This window comes from Durio zibethinus, chromosome 22, assembly GCF_047325235.1.
Source record: "Durio zibethinus cultivar Kanyao isolate XHJ-2024 chromosome 22, ASM4732523v1, whole genome shotgun sequence".
NCBI lineage: Eukaryota > Viridiplantae > Streptophyta > Magnoliopsida > Malvales > Malvaceae > Durio > Durio zibethinus.
Window position 1 is genome coordinate 3,410,701 of NC_143183.1, and position 12,576 is coordinate 3,423,276.

The window sequence follows — 12,576 nt, forward strand, 5'->3', positions numbered from 1 at the left end:
TTTTTAAAAATAAAAGTAGGTAGACCACATTAATTAAAAAAAAAGAGAAAAAAAAAAGGGAAACCAAGGTGTGGATTTCACACCCTAAAAAAATTTAACAAAAAAAAAATGTGACCCACACTTTTAAAATAATAAAAAAAAAAACATATGGACCTCGTTAAAAAAAACAAGGGATTGCACGTAAAAAGCCACATGGCCAAGAAGTGGTAATTTCTTGTGTAAATTTGCAACATTTATACAAAAGATTTCCTGTTAAGAACTATTATCAAATTTGAAAAACACTTTTGAAAAAGTGGAGAGAAAATTTGAGATTAGAAGGTATGGTGTTTTATAATAATCTTTTATAAAGTGATCTCAATCTTAATTTTTGAATTGAAAAACATGAGATGCCATTTTAGAATAAAATTAAAAGTAAAGAATTATATGAAAATAAGAAATTATAATGAGTTAAAAAGGAAAGGAAAAACATGCATTTGATATTTAGTTCAAAACTTGAAATAAAAAATTATAATTAAAATTAATTTAATTTTTATTAAGTTCATGTTTTATTTTAACGCGATCAGACACTTTTAAGAAGTCTCGTTACTTCAAAAAATTATAATGTAAATAATAATGACTGAGGTTTTATCCAATGTCTGATATTATTGAACTTAGAAAATCCTTATCTAAGCCCCACTCGATTCAATAGATTTGAATTTTTAAAAATATTAAATAAAATATTTTATTAATTTTTAAATATTTAAAATCAAGTCGGACTCAAACATTTAATTTCTTGACCCAAGCTCAGCCGAATTGATTTGGATCTATATCCTTTCGACTCTTGGACATATCAAATCCGCCTTTCCTCACTACAAAAAACGTAAAATCCGTGAGACTTGCATGTGTTTTTTTAATAATAATATTAGATAGATAGATATATAGCCAAAACCCTAAAACCAACTCCAGAAAAGTAGATTACAATAAAAGAACAAAAGCTCTTCTTTTTTTCTTTCTCCTTATTATTCTCTCTTGTTTCCCTCGGCACATCTTGGCTGCTCGAGTCTCATCATTCTTGAATATTAATTTTTATTAACTTTAAATAATATATATATATATATATATATATTGAATCCTTGAATATTGAAATAGCCTTTATTTCGTAAGGTTCATATATATAGAAATAAACATTTGCATTTTATTTGTTTATTATTTTGTTTAAATAAATTGCATTTCATATATAAAAAAGAAAAGTCTTTTTTATTTTATTTTTTATTTTCCACAAGGTTTGTGGTTTAGGACTAGTAGTCTAACGGGCGAATAACCGGGCGAGAATTAAAAGTTACAATGATCAGGCCGGCAAAGAAGCTGATCCCAAGGGAACAAGCAGCAATAGCAAGCCCCGAGGAAGATTCTAACACAGCGTAAGTGCCTGTGCTAAAAGCAATCACCATGGCAGCCATTGCGAGACAAGTTAAGTAATCGGCCATTTGAATATGCTTAAGAAGCAATTGAACTAGCTTCCTAGATTCTGACGCTACAGTAAAATGCAGGGCGATGGCTAAAAGGGAGAAAACAAATGCGAGGGTATCTGTAATAATGAAGGCTTTAAAAGCTGAGTCACGACTTAAGGTTGCAGTGCCTTGCTCGCTCTTGTATCCACCAGGCACCGTGAATGCTGCAGTAAATGTTACGGTTGCTACTAGCGTTGCAACCAACAAATGGGTATCGGCTGCTTTATTCAGAATCTCGATTTTCTCCCCTGTGGCCTCATCATCCTTCCCCACAAAACACTCGCGGAAGGAGTTGTGAACGGGTACCCCTGCCACTTCTGCTTTATCCCCTATCTCTTTCAACATTTCCTGAACCAGTTTCTGCATAACATATTTATCATTAATCGTCAATTTCAGGCTTAATGATTAGCGTTTGTCATCTATACATTAGAGATGGGATTTTTAAACTTCATAAACCAAACTTTATCTTTATTTCTATCCAATCTTTTGATCAAATATTTACCTTCCACTATTTGCTACTAAGATATTTGTCTCTAATTAAGAAGACATCTCAATAATTAGAGCTTAAGGTTTAATTTTCAAAGTAAAATCCTGGGGTGAAGCATAGTAAAATTTCTTATACAAACAAAAAATTATTATTTGATACATTATATTATAAATTTTTTATTTTAATTAAGAAACTGACACAAAATTTTATTATATTATGTATGTATATACAATAAAAAAAAATTATCTCATCCATCACCAATGTAATTTAAAATCTTCACCTGCAAAGTTAGAGGATGCCACATTTTTAAAAAAGATTAAGAAATTTATATAAAAAGTACGTAATAGGATATGTATGTGACAACATTCCAATATCACTGATGAAAATTTAAAAACTTCACCAACAATATATAAAAAAAGGCCACATGAAAAAATTAATTTAAGCAGGATGGAGCCAGCTGCCTACCTCCATTTTTGGATCTAAAATTCCATAAACCAGTCGTCCAAATCCATGAGCTTTAAGATAACTAGCTGCATAAATAGTACTTTTAACGCGCAGATGAGTAGGTCCAAAATTAATGACATCGAGAGGCGTGCTCCCATTGACATCCTTTTGGTGCAAAAGATTTCGAAGAGAAATCTCCTCACTGTTAATATAACCCTTTATTAAGATCATAAATTGTGTGGCTTCTAAAGCAACGATGGCGAAGTGAAGATAATTCCTGCCATTTTTGTCAACAATATCGCGACAACCTGGACAATAGGTGATAATGTCTTCCATTACGCCTAAATGTCCTCGCCAAGCTGCCATGTGAAGTGCCGTCGTGCCTGTCTCTTCATCAGTCATATAAGCAGCAGATGCATCGGTCTCTAACAACAGTTTCGCAATTGGACGGCGACCCAAATGCGCAGCATAGTGAAGTGGAGTCCGCCTTTTATCGTCGGTTTCTTTGGCTAAATGCATTTTTTCCTTTAACAGTATTTCCGTTGTCCCTAACAAAACACAATTCATTTTAACACTCAGTGATCAAAAGAATAAACACTTATAAATCTGAGTATCCAAAACATTATTTTTCATAAGTTCATGAGTAAGCAAAATAATTGTGTTTTTTTTTTTCTAAAAGAAACTTAAGTGATCAAGAAGGAATTTAATTACTTAAAAAAATAATTGGTGATTTTGGTTTATATATTATTATATTATATTAATAAAAAATTATTTTTTAAATTTCACAAAACAAGTTCAATGTGTTATCATTTTTCACATATCTATTAAAATATAATTAAGTAAATTAATATAATAAATATTTATCTTATACACAAAAATAGATAGGTTTTAATTTTTTTAGTACTTAAGAATTTTAGAATTAGAGCCCTGATTTGATTTACTAGAATTAAGACTCCAGTTATAAATTTTATAAACATGTTTAAAGAGTAGCCAAATGTCATTTAAGATATAATTAAAAGATCAATATGTTAATATAATGCGATAATTCTATAAACGTGATTGTATACAATGCTAATCCTTATTTTAAGAGCTTCCAAATGTCCACATGTGCATAGGTTTGAACAGATAACAAATAACTATTTTTTTACTTTCAAAAATAAGAAAAAGGTGTTTAGATAAAAAAAAATCTTTTTATAAATGAAAACTCAAATTCAAAGCAAAATGTATGATACTACTTTAGCAAAATGTATAATATTACTTTTACTTGTATAAGATCAAAGGTGGAGTGTGAATTTTGCTCCGTTTGATAATTAACCATTTAAGAGATATTTAAATAATCATTATACAAAAAATTTATTAATAAAAAATATGAGTATATACACTATTAATGTTTAAGTCAATCCAAAATGATTTGAAAAAAAAAAAAAAAACATCTCACACACATGCATGTGCACACGCACATACATATATATATATAATATGAAGTTTAATTATTCATAAACTCTAATTAACTTTACCATTATTTGATAAACTAATCAATAAAAGCTATCTGAAAATCATTACCAAAAATAATTATTTTAATGATAATAATTTAAATAATTAAATTTCTTTTTGTATCTAAAATACTAATTTTATTATTAAAATTTGAAGTTATGATAAAAAAATTTTAATTTAAAAATTTAGTAAACAAAAATACCTGGTTTCAGTTTACAAGTTTTTCAATGTGTGTATGCTTTATATTATTAATAATGAGAATGGATCAACTAATATCAATTTTTTTTCTAATTATTGAATTCAACAAATTCAAAAGATGAGATTAAATTATTTTTTAAAATTAATTCTGATAGAATTAGTATTCGAATATCATTGTCCTTATTTATTTTCATTTTAAAATCAAATGAGCATGAAAACAAATTAATAGAAGTAGAAAAAAGAAATATGAGCAAATAAGTAATGAGCTAGCTTACTTTTATATCCGGCCATGACTGCTGCATGCAAAGCTGTTCTACCATGGGGGCCGCCGTAAGGCATTGACGTTGAATTGCAAGTATGCAATAACTCAGCCACAAAAAGAGGATATTTTTCAATGGCGGCTATGTAGAGTGGAGTCTCACCGCTTTTATTAGCGGAGAATATTGAAAAGTAATGATGATGAGAGTTTAATGCCTTCATCAATTCTCGCAGCACCTCAACTTGACCATATCGAGCCGCCTTATGCAAAGCAGTATTTCCCTGATCATCCCTCATAGTCAGCATCTGCCTTACCCTGGTTGCTTCTAAATTCTTCTCCAGATCTTCATCTTGAGGAAGTTTGGTGCGTTCAATAAGGAATTTCACAATAGCAGAATGCCCATTTGTGGCTGCAATGTGCAATGGGATTTCCCCGTTGAGATTGGGTTGTAATAGCAGTGATGGGCACTTGTCGACGAGTTGCCTGAGAAAGTTAAGGGATGGCATTTTTTTCACTCTATATTTCTGGTGGCATAAAGTAACTACCCGGCCTCCCCCGGTTCTGGAGTAAATATGAAGGGCTGTGTTCTGCCTTCCGTCCACCAGGCGGTCAAGAGATTCAAGACCACCGAGTACTTCCCAGTTTCCATCTTCTGCAGCTTGGAACATATCATGGTTCATGTAGATGCAGGTGGGGAAGGATGAAGACGTCATATTTGCCTATAGTTGATGTGGTTTGTTGGTTGAATATTAGACTTAAATATGAAAATAATAAAAAAAAAAGGTTGGCTCTCTTATTCGATCTAATTAAGCCAAGGCAGGCAAAATTATCATAAACCGTCTTGCCTTTTTATATCTTTCGTTGCCTCTCAATATTCCAAATTTCCAATCATTGTGCCTTGCCTATTACTTCAAATATAGAATAACTTCATTATATTGCAATATAATTTTTTTTTTTTTTTTACACTTATGTTCCTTTTCCGATTAAATATACCTTATTTTAATCTTTATTCCATATTGAATTATACCTTTATTACTAATTAGGTTAAACCTTTGCATTTTTGTGCCTCAACAAATAATTCATTATGCTTCAAATTTGAAGGTTGATGAGAGACATGGTACAAAGTAAGCATTGACCTCAAAAAACAAACATTGTAAAAATCACTTTTATGTAATTTTTTTATTTATTTTCAAAAGTCATTTTTAAATATTTAAACCTTCTAATATGTTAGTAATATTTTATTTTCATTTTTCTTAAATTTTAAAACTTCTCAATATGTTGGTAATTTTTTATTTTTCAAAAATCATTTTTAAATTTTAAAACATTTAATATGTTGGTAAGATTTTTTTATTACATAATTATTTTTTAAAATTTTAAAACCTTTCAACATTTTGATGAGGGTTTTAAATAAAACAACCGATGTCTTTTACATTAATATTCTTTCTCCATTTAAGTTATAATTTATTCTAATCTTTATTCCATGTGGAATTATATTCTTAACACTATCTAGATTAAACCTTTGCATTCTGGCTCCTCGACAAGTAATTTATTATGTTTCAAGTTTAAGGCCGATAAGGTGCATCATACAAAGTAAGCATTGACTTTAGAAAACAAACTTTACAAAAATCATTTTTATGTAATTTTTTTATTTCTCTTCCAAAATCATTTTTAAATTTCTAAGACTTTTAATATGTTATATGTTGAAAATGTTTTATTTCCATTTTTCTTAAATTTTAAAACCTTTCAATATGTTGATAATTTTTTTTTTTTACCAAAACTCATTTTTATATTTTAAAACCTTAAATATTTCGTAAGATTTTTTTATTTCAAAATCATTTTTTAAAATTTTAAAACCTTTCAATATTTTGGCAAGGTTTTGAAATAAAACAAACAATTTCTTTTACATTAATGTTCTTTTTCTGTTTAAGTTATACTTTATTCTAATCTTTATTTCATGTTGAATTATACCTTTCCTACTAGCTAGGTTAAACCTTTACATTTTGGTGCCTCAAAAGGTAACTCATTACGCTTCAAGTTTAAAGGTTGATGAGGTGCATCACACAAAGTAAGCATGCAAAAATCATTTTTATGTAATTTATTTTCTAAAAGTCATTTTTCAATTTCTAAACCTTTTAATATGTTGGTAATATTTTATTTCTATTTTTCATAAATTTTAAAAACTTCAATATGTGGGTAATTTTTTTTATTTAAAAATTATTTTTAAAATTTTAAAACCTTCTAATATTTTGGTGAGGTTTTCCAATAAAACAAATGATATCTTTTACATTAATGTTCTTTTTTTCATTCAAGCTATACTTTATTCTAATCTTTTATTCCAAGTTGAATTATACCTTTCCTACCAGTTAGGCTAAACCTTTGCATTTTGGTGCCTCAACAAGTAATTCATTATGCTTCAAGTTTGAAGGTTGATGAGGTGCATCATACAAAATAAGCATTGACATTAGAAAACAAATATTGCAAAAATCATTTTTAAGTAATTTTTTAAATTTATTTTCTAAATGTTATTTTTAAATTTCTAAACCTTCTAATATATTGGTAATGTTTTATTTCTATTTTTCTTAAATTTTAAAACATTTCAATATGCTGGTAGATTTTTTTATTTTCAAAAAATCATTTTTAAATTTTAAAACCTTCAATATGTTGGTAAGATTTTTTTTTTCAAAATTTTATTTTATTTTAGAAACTTCCAATATTTTGGTGAGATTTTTAAATAAAACAATTGATATCTTTTATATTAATTTTCTTTTTCTATTTAAGTTATACTTTATTTTAGTTTTTATTCTACATTGAATTATACCTTTACACTAGGTTAAACATTTGCATTTTGGTACCTTAACAAGTAATTCATTGTGCTTCAAGTTTGAAGGTTGATGAGATGCATCATACAAAGTAACCATTGACCTCAGAAAACAAACCTTACAAAAATAGTTTTTATGTATTTTTTTTATTTTCCAAAAGTTATTTTAAATTTTTAAACCTTCTAATATGTTGGTAATGTTTTAATTCTATTTTTCGTAAATTTTAAAACCTGTCAATATGTTAGTAAGATTTTTTTTTTATTTCAATTTTTTAATTTTAAAATCTTCCAATTTTTTAATAAGTTTTTTTAAATAAAATAACCAAATGTCTTTTGCATCAATATTCTTTTTCTAAGTTATACTTTATTATAATCTTTATTCCATGTTAAGATATGCCTTTATTACTAGCTAGGTTAAACCTTTGCATTTTTGTACCCCAACAAGTAATTCATTATGCTTCAAGTTCAAAGATTGATGAGGTGCATCATACAAAAGGAAGCATTGATCTTAGAAAATAAACTTTACAAAAATCATTTTTATGTAAATTTTTTATTTATCTTCCAAAGTTATTTTTAAATTTCTAAATGATTGAATATGTTGGTAATGTTTTATTCCCATTTTTCTTATATTTTAAAACCTTTTTCAATATGTTGGTAGGCTTTTTTATTTTTCAAAAATCATTTTTAAATTCTAAAATCTTCAATATATTGGTAAGATTTTTTTATTTCAAAATTATTTTTTTAAATTTAAAACTTCCCAATATTTTGGTAAGGTTTTAAAATAAAACAACCAATGTCTTTTACATTAATGTTCTTTTTTTGTTTAAGTTACATTTTATTCTAATCTTTATTACATGTTGAATTATACCTTTACAACTAGTTAGGTTAAACCTTTGCATTTTGGTGCCTTGACAAGTAATTCATTATGCTTCAAGTTTGACAGTTGATGAGGTGTATCATCCAAAGTAAGCATTGACCTCAGAAAACAAATCTTGCAAAAATCATTTTTATGTAATTTTTTTATTTACTTTTCAAAAGTCATTTTTAAATTTTTAAATCTTCTAATATGTTGGTAATGTTTTATTTCTATTTTTCTTAAATTTTAAAACCATTCAATATGCTGATAAGTTTTTTTTTTTTTTCAAAAATCATTTTTAAATTTTAAAATCTTCAATATGTTGATAAGATTTTTTTATTTCAAAATTATTTTTTAAAAATTTTAAAACCTTCCAACATTTTGGCGATATTTTTAAACAAAACAATCAATGTCTTTTACATTAATATTCTTTTTCCATTTAAGTTATACTTTATTCTATTCTTTATTCCATGTTGAATTACACCTTTACTACTAGTTAGGTTAAACATTTGCACTTTTATGCCTCAACAAGTAATTCATTATGCTTCAAGATTAAAGGTTGATGAGGTGCATCATACAAAGTAAACATTGACCTTATAAAACAAACCTTGCAAAAGTCATTTGTATGTATTTTTTTAATTTATTTTCCAAAAGTAATTTTTAAATTTCTAAACCTTCTAATATTTTGGTATTGTTTTATTTTCATTTTTCTTAAATTTAAAAACCTTTCAATATGTTGGTAAGTTTTTTTTTTTTCAAAAATCAATTTTAAATTTTAAAACCTTCAATATGTTCGTAATATTTTTTTATTTCACAATTATTGTTTTAAAATTTCTTAAATTAAAGTACCAAATAATCACCTTATTCATAAAATATATAAAAATAAAATTAATAATAAAAATCTACTTTTATGTATACTTTCTTCACATTTTGTTATAAATTAATCTAATTAAAAATTAAAAAAAAAAGAAAGAAAAAAAGCTAAATATAGTTGCAATGTGGGCATCTTAATTGTCCTTTTTTTTAACTAAATTAATCTAGTTGTCGTAACGTCTAGATCCGGGGATCTATCGCTAGACATTGACTTTTTGGGAGTCGCCACCAATCTTTTTTTATCTAGGTGCGATTGGCCACCTATGGAATCTGTCCTTTTAGGGAACACCTAAGTTTAAGGGTCCCTAGAAGAATAGGTTCAGGTCTGCTAACCAGAACAGGGTTCGGGAGTTCGATTACGTGTGAGGAAGGTTATAGCACCCTCACAACGCCCATCAAAAGATGGTACCCGCTGAAATTCGTGTTATCCAAAAGCCTTAAAATTTTACCAAGTGATTAATTATTGGAAATTTTTCTCAATTGACTGTAATACTTTTAGCAGAAAATTGAGAAAATTCCCTCACCTCAAGAGTATGCAAGAAAAACTACTGTTTCACTTGCAGAGGCTCCGTCGTCGGATTATTTAAAGAAAAAAACAAAATCAAAATTAAGATAGAAAGGAAGGAAAGAATGATTTTTTTTGTAGGGAAAATTGATACTTTCAACTTTTCCCCAAAAATATTTTTTTGGAAATTTCGATTTTCAAGGAAAATTGATACTTTCAACTTTTCCTCAAAAACCCTTTTTTTGAAAATTTATTTCTAAGGAAAATTGATACTTTCAACTTTTCCCCAAAAATATTTTTTTTGAAATTTTGATTTTCAAGGAAAATTGATACTTTCAACTTTTCCCTAAAAATATTTTTTTTTGAAATTTATTTCTGAGGAAAATTGATACTTTCAACTTTTCCCCAAAAATATTTTTTGGAAATTTATTTCTAAGGAAAATTGATACTTTCAACTTTTCCCTAAAAATATTTTTTTTTTGGAAATTTATTTTTCTTTTAAGAAAAATTGATACTTTCAACTTTTCCCTAAAAATTTTTTTTTTTTTAAATTTATTTCTGAGGAAAATAGATACTTTCAACTTTTCCCCAAAAATATTTTTTGGAAATTTATTTTTCTTTTAAGGAAAATTGATACTTTCAACTTTTCCCTAAAAATATTTTTTGGAAATTTATTCTTAAGGAAAATTGATACTTTCAACTTTTCCCTAAAAATATTTTTTTTTGAAATTTTTTATTTTTATTTAAAGAAAATAAAATAATAAAAAATAAAAAAAGAATATTACATAAATCTAATCTAATAAATAAAAAATAAAATAAACAAAGAAATAAAAAAAATTAAAAAAAAAAAAAAACCTGGAGCGGCTTGGATCGCGGCTCGGCTCGGCTCAAGGAAGAGAAAACGGCTTGGGGGAGCGGCTTGGCAGCTTGGCTCGGCTCGGAGGGGGGCTGGCACGCGCGGGTCGACGCCCGGGTCGGGTCGAGTTCGGCAAAACGCGCGGATCCTCTGAGTTACTTAAGGCCAAAACGACGTCGTTTTGGAAGGGTATAAAAGGCAATCCCCTTCGTTTTTTCGACAGAACGCTCCTCCCTCTCTCTCTCTTCTTTCCTTTTTCTCTCCTTTCTCTCTAAAAACCGAAGAACACCGGTGCCGGATTCTGGAAAATGTCACCGGAATCTGGAAATTTCGCCGGAAGTTGACCGGAAGATCGCCGGTTTCTGGGATTCTTCGCCGGAAACTGGGTAGGTCGCCGGAAACTTCAAGGTTGGCTGGAATTTGCGCCAGAAAATTCAAACTTCGCCGGAATCTAGAAATTTCCCAGAAATTTCCAGAAAAAATTTTCGCCAAAAATTTCTAAAAATTTTTTCTCACTCCCAGAACACTCCTAAACTTTTCTTAGCTTCCTAAACGCCTCCTTTTCTCTCAAATCAGTAGCTTTGCTTACTGTTTTCTATGTGTTTCATTATGTTCCAAGAGGTGCTTTATATAGGGATTGATCAGGAGTTTCTGATCAATCCCAATTCTCCTTTGAACGGGAATTCAATCTTTGAATCCAGTCTGGACTCTTCTGATTGAATTCCCACTCCCAGTGAGATTCTTCAACTTTCAATCCTAGCCCTCCAAAATAAAAATCAAAATAAAAAAACTAGATAATTAGAGAAGATAAATCAGCAGATATTATAGAATAAATAATAATAAAAAAAATATATCAGATATATAATTAGATAAGTAAAAATACAAAAATGAATAAAATAAAAAAGATAAAAAATATATATATATATATACATAAATAATAAAATACACATAAATATTAACAATAAATAAATAAATAAATATATACATATATTAATACATAATAATAATAATAATAATAAATAATACAATACATAAAATACAAAAGAAGAATAAAAGAAAAAAAAATACAAGATAAAATTGAATTGGGCTTACCCATTTGGGCCAGGTCCAATTGATCTGGGCCTGGACCCAATTGGGTGTCTACACTAGTAACAAACAAAAACAAAGAAAAAAATGAAAAAATGGGGATTTATTAAATTAAGTTATTAAATAATGATTTATTAATATAATGCATATATAGATATAAATATAAAATAAAATGAAATAATAAAAAGAGTTATATTAAGGATTTCTTTTTAAAAAAATTGATAAAAAAAAATCAAATCCGTAATATCATCTTTTTAAAATTATCAAATAAAAAATATATATGAAATTAAAATTAAAAAAAAAAACATATGGACCTCATTAAAAAAAACAAGGGATTGCACGTAAAAAGCCACATGGCCAAGAAGTAGTAATTTCTTGTGTCAATTTGTAACATTTATATAAAAGATTTCCTGTTAAGAACTATTATCAAATTTGAAAAACACTTTTGGAAAAGTGGAGAGAAAATTTGAGATTAGAAGGTATGGTGTTTTATAATAATCTTTTATAAAGTGATCTCAATCTTAATTTTTGAATTTGAAAAACATGAGATGCAATTTTAGAATAAAATTAAAAGTGAAGAATTATATGAAAAGAGGATATTATAATAAGTTAAAAAGGAAAGGAAAAACATGCACGTTTAATATTTAGTTGAAAACTTGAAATAAAAAATTATAATGAAAATTAATTTAATTTTTATTAAGTTTATGCTTCACTTTAACGCGATCAAACACTTTTGAGAAGTCTCTTTACTTCAAAAAATTATAATGTAAATAATAATGACTGAGGTTTTATCCAACGTCTGATATTATTGGACTTGGAAAATCCTTTTCCAAGCCCCTCTCCATTCAATAGACTTGAATTTTTAAAAATATTAAATAAAATATTTTATTAATTTTTAAATATTTAAAATCAAGTAGGACTCAAACATTTAATTTCTTGACCCAAGCTCAGCCGAATTTATTTGGATCTATATCCTTTCGACCCTTGGACATATCTAAATCCGCCTTTCCTCACTACAAGAAGCGTAAAATCCGTGAGATTTGCATGTGTTTTTTTAATAATAATATTAGATAGATAGATATATAGCCAAAACCCTAAAACCAACTCGAGAAAAGTAGATTACAATAAAAGAACAAAAGCTCTTCTTTTTTTCTTTCTCCTTATTTTTCTCTCTTGTTTCCCTCGGCACATCTTGGCTGCTCGAGTCTCA

At 27.5% G+C, this 12,576-nt stretch overlaps 1 protein-coding gene across 1 annotated transcript; it reads right to left on the reverse strand.

The window, feature by feature from the left end:
- Positions 1-1,215: 1,215 nt before the first annotated feature.
- Positions 1,216-5,178, reverse strand: LOC111307032 (protein ACCELERATED CELL DEATH 6-like). Its single transcript, XM_022905098.2, has 3 exons — positions 4,389-5,178; positions 2,443-2,969; positions 1,216-1,850 (listed from the first exon to the last, which is right to left on the reverse strand). Exons 1-3 carry the CDS (start codon positions 5,083-5,085, stop codon positions 1,278-1,280), a joined length of 1,797 nt encoding a protein of 598 aa, XP_022760833.2. The 5' UTR covers positions 5,086-5,178; the 3' UTR covers positions 1,216-1,277.
- Between the last annotated feature and the right edge of the window lie 7,398 nt (positions 5,179-12,576).

Coding starts and splice junctions, on each gene's coding strand:
- LOC111307032 (XM_022905098.2), bottom strand. CDS start 5,085: ATGACGTCTTCATCCTTCCCCACCTGCATCTACATGAACCATGATATG. Junction 2,970..4,388: donor AGTCATGGCCGGATATAAAA/GTAAGCTAGCTC, acceptor GTGTTTTGTTAG/GGACAACGGAAATACTGTTA. Junction 1,851..2,442: donor TTTTAGATCCAAAAATGGAG/GTAGGCAGCTGG, acceptor TATGTTATGCAG/AAACTGGTTCAGGAAATGTT.